Source organism: Pleurodeles waltl, chromosome 12, assembly GCF_031143425.1.
Source record: "Pleurodeles waltl isolate 20211129_DDA chromosome 12, aPleWal1.hap1.20221129, whole genome shotgun sequence".
In the NCBI taxonomy this organism is placed as follows: Eukaryota; Metazoa; Chordata; class Amphibia; order Caudata; family Salamandridae; genus Pleurodeles; species Pleurodeles waltl.
Genome location: NC_090451.1, coordinates 304,902,685 through 304,920,492, shown reverse-complemented (window position 1 = coordinate 304,920,492; position 17,808 = coordinate 304,902,685). Strand labels below are relative to the sequence as shown.

At 46.6% G+C, this 17,808-nt stretch overlaps 1 protein-coding gene across 4 annotated transcripts in view; it reads right to left on the bottom strand.

Moving 5' to 3' along the window:
* RPGRIP1L (RPGRIP1 like) overlaps window positions 1–17,808 on the bottom strand; it is a 687,119-nt gene that overhangs the window by 353,818 nt on the left and 315,493 nt on the right. For all 4 annotated transcript variants that reach the window (XM_069216318.1, XM_069216317.1, XM_069216321.1 and 1 more), the window contains exons 11-12: window positions 2,754–2,860; window positions 2,467–2,517 (exon numbers count right to left, since the gene is read on the bottom strand). In XM_069216318.1, the coding sequence (XP_069072419.1) occupies window positions 2,467–2,517; window positions 2,754–2,860 (158 nt within the window). The remainder of the gene's footprint in view (window positions 1–2,466; window positions 2,518–2,753; window positions 2,861–17,808) is intronic.

The window sequence follows — 17,808 nt, the reverse complement described above, 5'->3', positions numbered from 1 at the left end:
AAGTGAATCCCTGTTTTAATTTATAAGCAACTTCGTTCTGCGAAGGGTACCCTTTTAGTTTCTATATCACACTCATACTGCCGTACACCCTGACAGTAGGGGAATGCCGCAGTGATATGCCAAAGAGTGTCACACAATCCCCCAATAATCGGAAACAAGAAGTGCTTAAACAGAGTGAAGGGCAACTACTTCCCCTTGGTATAAACCTGAGGAAATAACTTAACAACTTTGTCATTAGAGAATTTTCTGAGACAAAAAAGATTAAGAGTGAGCCCTGTGTTCAGAGATCCTACTCAGAGAGCCCAAAAAAAATGAACCGAGAAGTTGCATTTTGAGCATTTTATCTTATAAGTAAGGCTGCATGCATAGGAGAGCACTATAATTCATTTTTTCTTATTTAAACAGTAGGAAAATGAAAAATGGTTTAGGCGGAAAGGCTAGTTTACCTGATCTAAAGCTTTCCAATGGGTTTCTTATGTTTAATATATCAATTATGTTACATATTTCAACAAAGAAACACAATATTGCCAGTAAATAGGTGGTTATTTGTTTTAACAGGAAAAATTGCTGTTTTCTCACATCCAACAAGTGGGCAGAGTTATTCATTGACCACACATGTTGATTAATATTAAGAAAGATCGTATGTTCCTTCTGAAAGTGCAAGAAGGAAAAAGCTTGCGTCATCTGAACAGTCATGGAGCTTTGGTTATTAAAAGTACAGAAGTAGAAAGCCTGGGATCTTGTCTTTTTTCTACAGTTTCTTCCTCTTAGCCTGCCAATGTTGCTTCCTTGGAAGCACCACAGCCTACTTAAGGCCTTGATCCTGCTTGCCAGGGAGAGATCCTTGAATATACTGCCTTGAAGGAGAGACAGAGGACTTTGAAGATGATGCAGTCAGGGAAAGAGATACAGTGGAATACACAAAGAGTGTGCAGTAATCCAGTCATGTTTCTTCAGTCGTTTGATCAGACTGCACCTTGGAGGTGAAAGACTCTTTTTACTTTTTGAATGGACTACAAATCGACTGCATTTACCATGATGCATTGGGGTCATACTTTGTTGCTGGAGTGCAGGAAGTGTGCTCCCTCTCTTTGAAACTGTCTTTTGACGGCTCCCTTGAGCCACGGCTGAAGAGCCTTGGGAGGCACCTGTGCACCATGAGCTATACTTAAACCTGAGAAGACATTTGGCGTCATTCCAAGCAAGCCCCTAGTCCACGCTGCTTCCTGACGGGCTAAACCCAGAAAAACATGTAAAGGGATATACAGCACTTCCTGCACCTACGGGATGAAAGACTCTTTTTACTTTTTGAAAAGACTACGAATCGACTGCATTTACCATGATGCACTGGGGTCATACTTTGTTGCTGGAGTGCAGGTAGTGTGCTCCCCCTCTTTGAAACTGCACCTTGGAGGATGAAGGATCAGAAGAAAATCCAACTGATAAGTACTCTGTTGCTCTGGTGTACAGTGGTAGGCTCACACTACGTAAGTGCTGCAACATTAAGTACATATAGGAACCTACACACTACCTTCCCCTTGTAAACAACCGTGAGTACCATCCCAGCACTCAGGGCTTGTGCTCCCTGTTTAGCACTCCATCGCTGAGCAGCTTGGTTTATGCTATAAAATGACCACAATAAATGCCAGAAGGCCGGACATTAGATCCACAAAGATGTGCGAGTAAAAAGATGAGAAGAGGACCACTGTTATAAATAACTCACCAGTGTGGCATATTTCTGAAGCAGTGGATCACATCTGATCTAAGCCGTTACCAATCAACAGTCACGACGATCTGCCAAACTGAAACATTTTATTTCACTTTGACAGACATTGACCTCCAAAAAACTCTCCATGACATTGGCATGTGGGCTGCTAATCTCTTTATAAAAAATATAGTACTCAATAGGTATGGAACATGATCCTGCATCTTATCCAAGACTGAAGAAGCAAGAAAGCCCGTGAGTGAGGGAAGTTGTGTCATTATAACATAGTAATATATAGGTCCAGGTCCTTCATATATATAGGTCCTTCAAACATTGTAAAAAAAATCTCCAAATTTATATTTGGTTTCGTCCTGAATATGCTTCAGAGCAAGAAAACAAAACTTAATGTCAGGGAAATCTGGAGCTGTGCATCCACAAATGCAGACTAGAACACATGAAAAAAAAGCCTCGAGCGCATTTGCAAGGACAGACTTAATTCATTTTTGATGTAGCAATTAAATATGCAGATAACCTAAATACATGTCACGCTGCCATCTCTCCCTGTATGCCCTCTGCTTTACTGGAAATGACAAGCCATCGTGTGTACATGTCTGAGCAAACCACATTAGCTACTTCAACAGATGCACACAACAACGAGGGTCTGAAGTGCCAGTTCCAATGTTCATGCCAAACTAGGATTATCCAGGAGGTGAAATGTAGCCCAGAAACCCCCTGAAATACACTCAGTTTCCATACGTTACCTTGATGAGCATCAGGGCTTCACTCAGTTCTGCCACATCAATATCGCTCTCCTGGGGAGGAAACAGCCAATAACACGGGGGTTAAAAGACATGAATTAGTAATCAGACAACACAATCAAACCATGGCGAATTCCCCTTAACCACGACACGTCTCATGATATCATAAATTTATAAACTCATGCATATTTGTGCATTCTTTTGCTTTTAAGGTGAGCTCTTGGCATATGCATTAAAGATGAAAGGCTGGTTTCTTCTGTCCATTTCGCAGGCAAGGATAAAAAGTTCACCTTGGAGAAAAACTTTATGCGGTCTTTAAATTCATCTACTTGGTGCTTATTTTCCAGATATTTTAACTGCAAATCCCTGTTTTCTTGGCTGAGTTTTTCATTTTGATCTGTAAACAAGAACATAGTTACAAGCCTTAATTGACAGATCTGTGTGTTGTAAATGTATGTGAGCAAAATGTACAAACAGAAGAACTTTGGACATTGTCTATTTATCAACAAGAATTGTGCGACAGTATTTGTACGCCACAGGTTTAAACTGGGTGCTTATTTTCTACTTAAACTCATGTCACAGTACAGAAGGTATACTAAACATTTCTCATATAGCACACACCACCTACGTGTACGAGGACCCTTTAATCTGGGCATTTCTTTCCGACTTCAACTTTCCTATAAATTATCCTCGTAGACTTGCTCTCTTCTTCCACATCGACTTCACAGATGACATTTCTTCAGCACAAGGTGAAGGAAAATATAGGATGCATAAAGCGATGTGCTCGATTCAGCTTCACCTATTACTGCCCTCGACCCTTTTTTAGGTCTTGTCTAAGACAGCGGATGCGAAGTCTCTTTTACAGTAGGTTTTGAGGTCACCCATTGCCCTCGCCCCTTTATTTTTAGGTCTTGTCTAAGACAGCGCATGTGAAGTCTCTTTTACAGTAGGCTTAGAGGTCGCCCACTGCTTACCACTGGTTGACCTCATTATCACTCTCATTTGCTTGCTTCATATTCGTCAGCTACAGTAGGCTTTCATCCCTCTTCTAGCGTTTGTCCCTCTCCTGGAGCATGGACGCATTACTGTGTCCTTCCACTGCTCACTTTCTCAGTCACTACTTTTTCCTTTTGGTTTAAGCACTGTACAAGAGTGTGCGTTTTTCAGCTGCCTCCCTTGAGTGATTCTCACTGTCTGTGTTCCTCTACACCCACTCTCAACTGTACGTCTGAAGCCACCCCTACCCACCCTCCACTGTCTGTGTGTTTCCCCAAGATCCGTTGTCCAAGTGCTTTCCCCAGCCACTCGCACTCACCATCCGTTGTCTGTGTGCTTATCTGTTAGCTTCCTCACTACCTCCCACTAACCCTCAGATGTTTGTGTGCTTGCCCCAGCCTCTATCACCCATCCTCTGTTGTCTGTGTTCTTGCCCCGGTCCCACTGCCCACACTCCATTGTTCATTTGCTTGCGACAGCCCCTGCCACACAGCCTCCATTCTCCATATACTTGTCCCAGCTCTTCACACCCACCTCTGATGTCTGTGTGCTCCCCTGTCTTTTCTCCTTTGTTCTCTACCCCACTTACATCCTTCTGTCCTGTACTCATTCCTCCATGTCGCTTCGTCCCCTTAAGCCACTACCCAGTCCTTCTCACTCGCCATCACTCCTTAAGTGTTGCCTCATCCACCAATTCACTACTGTTAGAAATGGGGTTTTTGGTTGGCAGTTAGGTTGCCCTCTGTCCAAGCAAGAACCCTCACTCTAGTCAGGGTAAGTCACACACAATCCAAAATCAGCCTGTGCTCACCCTCCGGTAGCTTGGCACGAGCAGTCAGGCTTAACTTAGAAGGCAATATGTAAAGCATTTGTGCAATAAATCATACAACACCATAGCATAACACCACAAAAATACACCACACAGTATTTAGAAAAATATATAATATTTATCTGGGTATCTTCAGGTCAAAACGATCAAAGTTGCAATATGAATTTGTAAATATATCACTGAAAAGTGATATAAAGTGTCTTAAGTCTTTAGAAAGTAAACAGAGTCTCTTTCAAACACAAAGTACCTGGTTTCTGGTGGAAAATCTCCTCAGAGGGCCACAAAGGAAGAGGTGCGTGGAAAAAGGGTGTGTGCGTCAATTTCTCCCCAGCACACACGGACTTGCGTCGTTATTTTCCACGCGGGGAAGTCGGGCGTCGTTTTCCGGCGCGCGGACAGTCTCTTTCTGTGGGTCGCGGGGATTACCAGATGTCCCGGGTCTGTGCGTGGATTTTCCTGCTTGTTTTCCGGCTGCGCGTCATTCTGCGGGGCTGCGCGTCGAAGTTTCGATCTCACGGCAGGCGTCGCGTCGATTTCTCCTGCGGAGTCGGGCGGCGTTGTCCTTGCGAGGCCGTGCGTCAAAGTTTTGATCTCACGGCAGGCGTCGCGTCCTCCTGCGGAGTCGGGCGGCGTTGTCCTTGCGAGGCCGTGCGTCAAAGTTTTGATCTCACGGCAGGCGTCGCGTCGATTTCTCCCAGGAAGTCGGGCGGCGTTGTCCTTGCGAGGCCGTGCGTCAAAGTTTCGGTCATCCCGAAGGCGTCGCGTTGATCAGCGTCGGTGTGCGGCGTTTTTCTTGCCGCGGAACAAGCTGTGCGTCGAAAAGTTCGGCGCACGGAGCGTCCAAGAGGAAGAGTGAAGTCTTTTTGGTCCTGAGACTTCAGGGAACAGGAAGCAAGCTCTATCCAAGCCCTTGGAGAGCACTTTTACAGCCAGGCAAGAGTTCAGCAAGGCAGCAGGCCAACAGCAAGGCAGCAGTCCTTTGTAGAAAAGCAGACAGGTGAGTCCTTTGAGCAGCCAGGCAGTTCTTCTTGGCAGGATGTAGTTTCTGGTTCAGGTTTCTTCTCCAGCAAGTGTCTGATGAGGTAGGGCAGAGGCCCTGTTTTATACTAAGTTGTGCCTTTGAAGTGGGGGTGACTTCAAAGAGTCTCTAAGAAATGCACCAAGTTCCCTTTCAGCTCAATCCTGTCTGCCAGAGTCCCAGTAGGGGGTGTGGCAGTCCTTTGTGTGAGGGCAGGCCCTCCACCCTCCCAGCCCAGGAAGACCCATTCAAAATGCAGATGTATGCAAGTGAGGCTGAGTACCCTGTGTTTGGGGTGTGTCTGAGTGAATGCACAAGGAGCTGTCAACTAAACCTAGCCAGACGTGGATTGAAGGGCACAACAAGATTTTAGTGCAAAGAAATGCTCACTTTCTAAAAGTGGCATTTCTAGAATAGTAATATTAAATCCGACTTCACCAGTCAGCAGGATTTTGTATTACCATTCTGGCCATACTAAATATGACCTTCCTGCTCCTTTCAGATCAGCAGCTGCCACTTCAACAGTGTATGAGGGCAGCCCCAATGTTAGCCTATGAAAGGAGCAGGCCTCACAGTAGTGTAAAAGCGAATTTAGGAGTTTCACACTACCAGGACATATAACTACACAGGTACATGTCCTGCCTTTTACCTACACAGCACCCTGCTCTAGGGGTTACCTAGGGCACACATTAGGGATGACTTATATGTAGTAAAAGGGGAGTTCTAGGCTTGGCAAGTACTTTTAAATGCCAAGTCGAAGTGGCAGTGAAACTGCACACACAGGCCTTGCAATGGCAGGCCTGAGACAGGGTTAAGGGGCTACTGAGGTGGGTGGCACAACCAGTGCTGCAGGCCCACTAGTAGCATTTAATCTACCTGCCCTAGGCACATGTAGTGCACTCTACCAGGGACTTACAAGTAAATTAAATAGTCACTCATGGATAAACCAATCAGTAGTACAATTTACCCAGAGAGCATATGCACTTTAGCACTGGTTAGCAGTGGTAAAGTGCCCAGAGGTCAAAAGCCAACAACAACAGGTCAGAAAAAATAGGAGGAAGGAGGCAAAAAGTTTGGGGATGTCCCTGTCAAAAAGCCAGGTCCAACATGACCCCCTACCAGCCTAAAGCCAGGGGAGAACAATCACTATCCTGATGTACTTCCCTGTTTGAGGCGACAGAACAAGGACCCAGGCCCACAACAGCAGGGGCATGCTCCAGTTCTTCGCCTTCCTGACTCCAATTGGATCACTCTGTCCATACTCTCAGGGCCCACTAAGCCAACCCATGGGGAACCTTTCTCCTTACCTGCGGATACCATCTGTGCAGCACCTAACCTTACTTTGCTCACAGATGTATCCCAGGAGCAGGATAGTACCACCATGACCAACACAGTGGTGTTGCCCACTCTACTCCTGGGGTGTGACACTTGTCCCCTCCCCAGGGATAACTCTGTCCACCCGGACAGCAAGCCACAGTGATTACTGACAGCTGCCAGGGATGAGAGCCAGGCCCCAGGCCTCTCAAAGCTCTCCAACCACTGTGGCTGTGGAGAGTGGGGGGCGGTAGCCCCAGGTGCTGGGCACCCTTTAACCACTCTCCCTTCCACCAGGTGAGGGATGACAGCCTGAACCTGGTCCTCCCCTCTGGGGCTTTGTACCCTCCCTCCTGGAGCAGTACCCCCAGAGTCCAACATGGTCAGGGTGCTTACAGAAGTCACCCTGTACCATTCCTCCACCAGTGCAGGGCTGTTAACCTGCAACTGGCCCTTCAACCTGGGGCCTGTACCTTCAGGTTGGACTAGGGCCCGGGGTGAGGCTTCCCTCCCCCTGCCCTCCCTTCTGGGGTCCAGCACCCTCCAACTAGGAGTGGCCTCCTCAGAAGACAACATGGTAGGGGCACTGATATCAGTAGCCCCTCCCTCCAGGTCCGGGGGGACACCCTGAACCTGGTCTTCCAGCCCAGGGTCTGTACCCTCAGACTGGATCACTGCCTGGCAAACCAGGACTTCCTGGGGGGCACACCTACCCCCCACCAGGTCAGAGTTTAACCTCTGCACCTGACCATTCAACTCAGAGTCACCACCCTGAAGTTGAACAATTGCCTGGCACGCCAGGACTTCCTGGAGGGCACACTGAACCTCCACCAGGTCAGAGTTTAACCTCTGCACCTGACCATTCAACTCAGAGTCACCACCCTGAAGTTGAACAATTGCCTGGCACGCCAGGACTTCCTGGAGGGCACACTGACCCTCCACCAGGTCAGAGTTTAACCTCTGAACTTGGCCATTCAACTCAGAGTCACCACCCTGAAGTTGAATAATTGCCTGGCGCACCAGGACTTTCTGGGAGGCACACCTACCTCCCACCAGGTCAGAGTTTAACCTCTGAGCCTGGTTCCCCAACCCAGGGTCACCACCCTGAGGTTGGGCAATTGCCTGGCACGCCAGGACTTTCTGGGGGGCACACCTACCCCCCACCAGGTCAGAGTTTAACCTCTGAACCTGGTCATCCAACCCAGAGTCAACACCCTGAGGTTGGACAATTGCCTGGCACAGCAGGGCTTCTTGGGAGGCACACCTACCTCCCACCAGGTCAGAGTTTAACTTCTGAACCTGGGTATCCAACCCAGAGTCACCACCCTGAGGTTGAACAATTGCCTGGCATGCCAGGACTTTCTGGGGGGCACACCTACCCCCCACCAGGTCAGAGTTTAACCTCTGAACCCGGTTATCCAACCCAGAGTCAGCACTCTGAGGTTGAACAATTGCCTGGCACGCCAGGACTTTCTGGGGGGCACACCTACCCCCCACCAGGTCAGAGTTTAACCTCTGAGCCTGGTTCCCCAACCCAGGGTCACCACCCTGAGGTTGGGCAATTGCCTGGCACGCCAGGACTTTCTGGGGGGCACACCTACCCCCCATCAGGTCAGAGTTTAACCTCTGAACCTGGTCATCCAACCCAGAGTCAACACCCTGAGGTTGGACAATTGCCTGGCACAGCAGGACTTCTTGGGAGGCACATCTACCTCCCACCAGGTCAGAGTTTAACCTCTGAACCTGGGTATCCAACCCAGAGTCACCACCCTGAGGTTGAATCTTTGCCTGGCATGCCAGGACTTCCTGGGGGGCACTCTCACCCCCCACAAGGGACACACCGTCCCCAAGGGCCACACAAGAGTCTGGTTGGCGCAGGTCTCCCGACCTCTGCCCATCCGGCAGAGTCTGGGTTTCCCCCAAACCAGAAACGGTTTCACCTGGGTCATTCCTGGGGGGCTCTGCTCTCAGAGCTGTCCCCTGACTCTCAAGGTCCTCCACTGGGGTCTGCAATCCCCTCTCAACCCTATGTCTGGACTTCTGCACCCCCTCACTAGGAGGGGTACTGCCAGACACCAGAACTGTTGGGATGCTGGCTACAGTCACCCCCCCAAGTTCTTCTGACACTGCGGAGCTACCCTCAAAAGGTGGCCCTACGGTACCGGCTAGGCTTCCCTCCTGGTGTTCCCTCAAGGAACCCTCTAGGACCTGGGACCTACCTGGGACACTACAATCCTTTCCCACCACACTCGGTTGGGAACCACCTAGACCACTCCCTTCAGGAGCACCCCCAAATGCCTCTTCAGACTCTCTGGTACTCACCCAGAAGTCTGCCTCCATTGTAAGTTCCCTGGGGTCAGAGAACTCACACTCCACCTGGTGTTGGCGTAGCTCTGGAAAATAAGGACCAGACATATGCTCTCCAGCAATTACATCACTCTGCCCTTCACATGTATTAACCACAGTACCCTTCACCCAACCACCCAGTAACTCAACCTTGGAAAAGCACTCTACTTCACCCTCCTGAGACTGGTGAGACAGTATCTGTCTGTCCCTGACACTCAACCCAAACTCTTCTGGGATGTCTCTACACTCTATATCCAGGACGTCCACCAGGGGGGAACCCTTTTCTCTGTCACTCTCTGCTAGAGTCAGTAAAGTGTCCCTCCCCCCAGTAGGAATATGACTCCCTGTGCCAGTTCCCCAATCCTTCTCAGGGACCCTGTGCATAACGGGATCTACCTCATACCCTTGAACTGCCTGGGGTGTGTCAACTCCCTTCTTCAAGTTGGGCACCACATCTCTGGGCTTGTGCCCTTCTTCAGCAGTACTAGATGCAAGATTTTTGCTGCCACCATCTGAACTGGACTCAGCCCTTCCGGCCTCCAGTTTCAGCTCTTTACAGCTCAGCTTTTGAGCTGCAATCTTTTCTTCTTCCAGGGCTAAGAGTCTTTTTGCCTCAACCTCTGCAAGATACTCCTCTAATTGTTGCTCCTGTCGCCTTTGACTTCGGAGCCATTCATCTATTTCTGGGTCACTGTCCAACTCTGAGTAGTCTTCCTCCTCATCTGAGTAGTCTTCCTCCTCATGTGCGTAGTCCTCCTCCTCATCTGAGGGGTACTTAGTCATTTGGTTTTATGCTGCCTCTCTCTCTGCCCATCTTTCCTCCCCCCAGACTATGTAGTGATGGAGCATCTCCGCTTTAGTAGATCTCCTTGCTACAGGAAGGCCCCATTGTCTGCAAAGCTTCCTTAGGTCAGCCTTAGTGAGGTGGTCAGTACGAACAAAGAATGAGTAGGTACACAATCCCATTTTGATAAGATCTTATCAGCAAAAACCAAAATCCAAAGTCCAAAATATCAATAGTATATCTAGGAGGACATCAGAGAACCAAGAGTCAAAAAAGATGAAAAATCAAGTTGACCTTCAACTGTGGGTAGGTAGTGAAATACTTAGCTACTGTATGTCACTGCACAAACACAAGTCCTATCCTCACCGCTGATCACCAATGTTAGAAATGGGGTTTTTGGTTGGCAGTTAGGTTGCCCTCTGTCCAAGCAAGAACCCTCACTCTAGTCAGGGTAAGTCACACACAATCCAAAATCAGCCTGTGCTCACCCTCCGGTAGCTTGGCACGAGCAGTCAGGCTTAACTTAGAAGGCAATGTGTAAAGCATTTGTGCAATAAATCATACAACACCATAGCATAACACCACAAAAATACACCACACAGTATTTAGAAAAATATATAATATTTATCTGGGTATCTTCAGGTCAAAACGATCAAAGTTGCAATATGAATTTGTAAATATATCACTGAAAAGTGATATAAAGTGTCTTAAGTCTTTAGAAAGTAAACAGAGTCTCTTTCAAACACAAAGTACCTGGTTTCTGGTGGAAAATCTCCTAAGAGGGCCACAAAGGAAGAGGTGCGAGGAAAAAGGGTGTGTGCGTCGATTTCTCCCCAGCACACACGGACTTGCGTCGTTATTTTCCACGCAGGGAAGTCGGGCGTCGTTTTCCGGCGCGGACATTCTCTTTCTGTGGGTCGCGGGGATTACCAGATGTCCCGGGTCTGTGCGTGGATTTTCCTGCTTGTTTTCCGGCTGCGCGTCGTTCTGCGGGGCTGCGCATCGAAGTTTCGATCTCACGGCAGGCGTTGCGTCGATTTCTCCTGCGGAGTCGGGCGGCGTTGTCCTTGCGAGGCCGTGCGTCAAAGTTTTGATCTCACGGCAGGCGTCGCGTCCTCCTGCAGAGTCGGGCGGCGTTGTCCTTGCGAGGCCGTGCGTCAAAGTTTTGATCTCACGGCAGGCGTCGCGACGATTTCTCCCGGGAAGTCGGGCGGCGTTGTCCTTGCGAGGCCGTGCGTCAAAGTTTCGGTCGTCCCGAAGGCGTTGCGTTGATCAGCGTCGGTGTGCGGCGTTTTTCTTGCCGCGGAACAAGCTGTGCGTCGAAAAGTTCGGCGCACGGAGCGTCCAAGAGGAAGAGTGAAGTCTTTTTGGTCCTGAGACTTCAGGGAACAGGAGGCAAGCTCTATCCAAGCCCTTGGAGAGCACTTTTACAGCTAGGCAAGAGTTCAGCAAGGCAGCAGGCCAACAGCAAGGCAGCAGTCCTTTGTAGAAAAGCAGACAGGTGAGTCCTTTGAGCAGCCAGGCAGTTCTTCTTGGCAGGATGTAGTTTCTGGTTCAGGTTTCTTCTCCAGCAAGTGTCTGATGAGGTAGGGCAGAGGCCCTGTTTTATACTAAGTTGTGCCTTTGAAGTGGGGGTGACTTCAAAGAGTCTCTAAGAAATGCACCAAGTTCCCTTTCAGCTCAATCCTGTCTGCCAGAGTCCCAGTAGGGGGTGTGGCAGTCCTTTGTGTGAGGGCAGGCCCTCCACCCTCCCAGCCCAGGAAGACCCATTCAAAATGCAGATGTATGCAAGTGAGGCTGAGTACCCTGTGTTTGGGGTGTGTCTGAGTGAATGCACAAGGAGCTGTCAACTAAACCTAGCCAGACGTGGATTGAAGGGCACAACAAGATTTTAGTGCAAAGAAATGCTCACTTTCTAAAAGTGGCATTTCTAGAATAGTAATATTAAATCCGACTTCACCAGTCAGCAGGATTTTGTATTACCATTCTGGCCATACTAAATATGACCTTCCTGCTCCTTTCAGATCAGCAGCTGCCACTTCAACAGTGTATGAGGGCAGCCCCAATTTTAGCCTATGAAAGGAGCAGGCCTCACAGTAGTGTAAAAGCGAATTTAGGAGTTTCACACTACCAGGACATATAACTACACAGGTACATGTCCTGCCTTTTACCTACACAGCACCCTGCTCTAGGGGTTACCTAGGGCACACATTAGGGATGACTTATATGTAGTAAAAGGGGAGTTCTAGGCTTGGCAAGTACTTTTAAATGCCAAGTCGAAGTGGCAGTGAAACTGCACACACAGGCCTTGCAATGGCAGGCCTGAGACAGGATTAAGGGGCTACTGAGGTGTGTGGCACAACCAGTGCTGCAGGCCCACTAGTAGCATTTAATCTACCTGCCCTAGGCACATGTAGTGCACTCTACCAGGGACTTACAAGTAAATTAAATAGTCACTCATGGATAAACCAATCAGTAGTACAATTTACCCAGAGAGCATATGCACTTTAGCACTGGTTAGCAGTGGTAAAGTGCCCAGAGGTCAAAAGCCAACAACAACAGGTCAGAAAAAATAGGAGGAAGGAGGCAAAAAGTTTGGGGATGTCCCTGTCAAAAAGCCAGGTCCAACAACTACCCTGTTTGTTTTTCTTTTTTTGACCAACAGGGGAGGTGGCTGGGCAAGGAGGCAACAAGGAGAGAGGGAGGGCAAGAGAGAAGGACACAGGTGGGGGAAAGGACGGGCACTATGAGATGGCCAGTGACAATGAGTTTTTCTTTCTTTTTTTTTTTTTATTTTTAACCAAAAACAAATTCATGTTGACCACCTTATAGTGCTATTTTTAAAATCAGTTTTCGACACGTTGGTGTACAGCATGGCGAAAAATCATTGCCAATGTCAATAGCTCTCATAGACCAAGCCTATTGCTAAAGAATTCAGGTAGGCGAGACAGCTGAACGGGCCAAAATATAGGTTGCAGACGGTTGGATAAGTTAGATTTTTCACGTTCATAGAATTTAAACTGTACCCTCTATAGCAGATCCAGTCAGAATAGTTACCCCACAATATACCTTGAAGGTTCTACACCGTCCTGACTAAAGTTTTTGTGCTCGCTAGAGTACTGTCAAAAGATATCCAAGTAGAGTCACATAGAGAACATTGCAGCAGCTGATTTTCAAGAGCAAATACCCAGCAACTATTGAAGCATGATTATCTATGAGGAAGAAGTGAACAATGATCCTCAATGCTCAAAAAATGCACAAATATGAACTAAACAAAGTCCTGATCTGTGTTTTAAGATGTCTCTTTACCAAGTAATACCAGTGGAGATTTAAATAATCCCTACATCTGTTTGAGTGTACAGTGATTATAACTGGCGCAATGTACGTTCTACAACAGATACCATGCTGATGCATTAAATACAAAAAAAATCAATATGGTTAGATTGACCATATATAATTAGATTTTATGTAAAAAAAAAACAAAAAAAAACAAAACGTTTTATTCTTTCCAAAAATAGCTTAGCAAATCAAATGTCTAGGTCACTGTATTTTTGACTTCACGCTTTGTGTTGGATGACATTGTACTGTATTTGTAAATGGTACTTATACAGCACTTAATACCTCTGACAGGGCGTTGAGCTTTTTACGCAAAGTGGCACACTACTCCGGAATCCAGGATTAGAGGTTAATAGTAGATTAGTAAACGGTAAACCATTTAAAACTCACCATAATTACAAGAGCTATAAACACACACATAAAAATGTGGCCCTATGATAGTGAGTTGGAACAAGCATACTAATAAATGCAGTTCAGCAGTGGGGTAGTGCACCCGAGCACACATTTTGTCAGTTCCTCAGGCAGCAGTACAGCCACTTGCGCACACAGCAATCAAGTGCCTTGAGGTAGCAGCTTTACTTACAGCATTGTAGTGCACTCAAGCACACACTGAGCACATGCAGTAGGGCTAGCCACTATTAAAACCATTCGGGTACACTTGGGTAGTGCCACAGGCTTGGCAAAAGTCACTCCTTCAGCATCGATGACCACTTGTGCACGCCAGAGCCAAGTACCACAACTGCAAAGGCAGATTTCGACAGGACAAACTACTTAAGAACACTTCGGCAGTGCAAGAGATCCTCTACTTCAGCAAGGTTGACCAGTTTTGAGCCAGGTGCACACCAGTGATGTTCTATATGGTCTCTATTAGAGGGACCCACAGCACCAGGCTCCTGCCTACACTGGAAGTCACCCTCTCGTGCAGATTTGAGTCACTCCTTCCCTTGCTTTAGGTATGGTACTTCCAGGTGCTACAGGACAGTGAAACAGCTCATCCTCCAAATGAGGTCCTGGGTGAGGTTCCCTCACCTTGAGGAAGCTGCGTTGGTTGCACCGATGTCCTCTTGTTACTCTGTGGAGCCCCCTGCTTGGTCAGCAAGAACTTTGACCTGGACAATATGTGGGTCAACAGGTCACATTCTTATAAACAAAAAGAAGACGGTGATGTATAGTCCCCGTCTACACATTTAGAAACGGTTTTGGATGGTTTCCCTTCCATAGGTCCTTTTAGGCTGTCATCCTGACTGAGCCTTTGTCTAACGATTCATTCTTACAGTAGGATCTTCTCCAGGTTGGAGCACCTACAACAGAGACACCGGAAGCATATAGAAGTGTGACCAATTTTGGAGCTAGCCATCAACAGCCACATCGAGCGAGATCAGGAAGAGAGACAACAGTTTGGCCTCTCTAAAGGACCCTTTGCACTCTGAACAACTGGGGTTGCAGGATTTCCCTTCACCCCCAACATCTACCAAATGGTAGCATACAGGAAGACTAATCAGCAGCAGTCTGCAGCAGAAACACCTTATTGAATAACTAAGAGAAAGGCTGTCTCTTCTTTCCCCACTTCACTGTCTAGGTCATCTCCATCCAGTCTCAGGAACGTTAGCATAACACCTCCACTGTCTGGGGACGTAACTGCACCTTCATCTTGTGCACCTGAACCGGTCAAGGGCTTCCTCCTTTATTCTAACTTACTTAAGCATGCACCATGTTTTTTGCACGCAGACCACACACACACACACATAACAACCATACATGTGCTGGAATGTTAGTGCAAGGATCCAAGTTAGCTAAAAGCAGCAGAACTTCACTCGGGTGGCCAGCAGATCACAATTTGCGCAAGACCCAGGTAAATGGGTCTGGTCTCAATACAGGATTACTGAAACACGCTGTACAGCCACCACTGCTCTACTACACACTAGGACCAATGACTGGGACAGAAATTAACTGTCACTATGGAAAACGCACATGGTGCACCCTCCCAGTCCATGGCAGGTCCAAGGCTGTACTCACTTCAATAGACAACTCTGGGCTTTCATGAACATGCTGCATTAACATGGGGCTCTGGCCAAAGGTAACAGAGACGAGCAGCTGGGCACTCATGGCCTCGGACACTACTGTACACATACATGGGGCATTCCTGTCCTCAAATGGACTAGGAAATGTTTTCTCCAATCATTCTTTGCTGATTTTAGAATCAGGCATTGGATTCACAGATTTGTTGCACTTAGATTGGGTGGTCAATACATAAAATTTCTGTGTGGCTGCCGTTCTCCAACCAGGTGCTCTGAGCCCTTTGTTCAGAAAAATAAAAACAAGGTAAATTATCATCTTGTTACAACAGCCAATTACAATCCTGTAATACATGGGAGCCTGCAATTACTGTATAAATGCCCGTCTCCAATTTCTTTATTACAGAAGACTTGTGATCTCTCGAGTCACGTTGTAATAAAGAAATGAGGTAGTCTCTCATTTGAAATAATGCATTACAGTTGAGTTTTAACGTCAGAATACACGCTGCAAGCAGCCAGGGGTAAGGCAGGGCAGGAGCATAATTAAAGATGCAGTTTAAGAAACACAAACGAAATCCTCTTTTCCTTCTTCTGCTCTGTTTTTGATGAACAGATATAAGCAGAAAAGAGATATTCACTGCAACAGGTTTATATTTTTTCCAAACTTTAGGTAACTGTAGGAAAAAATCTCTAAATGAATTACTGATCTATTTTTAAAGCGCAAGCAGCTGCCCCCGAGGGGGGTCCAGGGGCTAGCCACATAACTGACAGCACTTTAAGAGCACCCAATTACACTGGGGTGAACAGCCAGGTTTTCCGGACCTTCCTCGAATGACCTCTGACTAGACAGAAACGAGGGAGTTTATTCAAGGCTTTACTGGCTAGGAAGGAGAATGACTTTCTTCCCCTTCTTTGTCGTTCGAACTCTGGAATTTTACATAATAAGGTCTTACTTGATCTCAAAAGTCTGCTGTGAGAATAAGGAGAAAGCCTCTCCTGGAGGTAAGTTGGAGCAATGCCAGAGAAGGATCTTTGAGCCAACATCAGAGCCTTAAACTGAATATGTTTCGCTATTGGCAGCTAGTGCAGCTTTCTGAGATGATAGGATAAGGGGCAGCGTGGGGGCGGTCCAAGAAACAGACCCACTACCGCTTTCTGAGTCACCTGTAATCCATTTAACTGAACTTTAGGGAGACCTAAATGCAGGCTATTAGCCTAATCAAGTCTGGAAGTAATTAAGGCACGTACCACTGATTTACGTGCATCCAAAGGGAAAATGTCCAGGAATTCCTTCAGAGCTTTCAAAATAGGAAAACGTGAGACAATAACTGCCAGCACTTGGGGAGGAAAAGATAGCTGAGTGTGGAAACTGAAACCTACATTTCTAGTAGTAGATCCAGGAGCAGGTGGAGTAGGTGAGCCATCAGCAATCTCTGCATGTTTCTATACAGTGAGAAGTAAAGCGATTTTTACAATCTGACCTATACAACTGATTCTAATATCTTTTTGCAACAAATATCTGTGTGTTCAATTTTGCACTAGAGATTCTACTTTCATTCTTTATGTTTACAATTATCCCTTTTCATTTCAAAGGGCAACACACCATGGATTTAAGTGCTTACATATTAAAACGCAAAGTGGGCGCAAATAAAAACGAAATCTGGCATATTCCTCTTCTTTAGACAAATAATTTGTAATTATTGTTTAGGCTTATCTCTGCCAGATTGGCAGGTTTAGGTTGTAGAAAAAAATAATAAAGCACGATACATGTTTTCATGACTTAACTCGAGGTACACTGCATCTATGTTGACCTCGCATACACATTCCATGTCAATCACATTTGAGTTGACCTTCATTACACAACCACTCACAGCAGAAAGGAGTAGAACTACGTCTTTGGGAATGAGTAATCCTTGATACTTTTGAAAATAACTACCATGAAAATCTCAAATGTAGTGATTTAGGGACTTATTAACCCCTCTATACTTTGTAGGTTACAATTGGGTTAACCTCCCTTTTTTTTAGGAAGCAGTGATTCTCTATGTTCTTTGTGCATTGACTTAACCCACATCTACATTTTGTCTTGGGAACAGTTTAACTTTGTTCAACTAGGCGAAACTGAATTTGGGCAGTTCCAGAAAATATTTAAAAAAGAAGTGAGTAACTTTGTAAGCCCTTATAAAATTGCACCTGTATTGACCTCACAAATGTTTTTCTAACTGACTACGATTCTCCACCCCTTGGATGATGCGTGTTGGTAGACCTGTTAAATGCAGATGATGTATGAAGATCTGAGTAATTCACTATAAAACCCTACCAAAATGCACCTACTTTCTTGGGACATTGGTACTTCTCTATGCTCTTGCTAAATCACATCACAGTTAACCTCATAAACACCATCCGGGGAATCAAGCAACTGCTGATTCCCTACAGTTCTCTCTGCACCTCACAAACATTATGGGAATTGAGCCACCATTCTTTGGGTTTCAGGCAAATTACATCCGTTTTTACCTCACAAATTCAAATATTTTATAAGGATAAGAAAACATCTCAACTCCCTTCTCTTTCTCTCTCTTACCCATTGTTAGGAATTAGGTTACTCATTGACTGGGTTGTGAGCCCTGGTCAAGTAGCAACCACAATCCTAGTTAGGGTAAGGCACAAAAAAAAACGAAATTACCCTGCCCCCCCCAGTAGCTTGGCACTG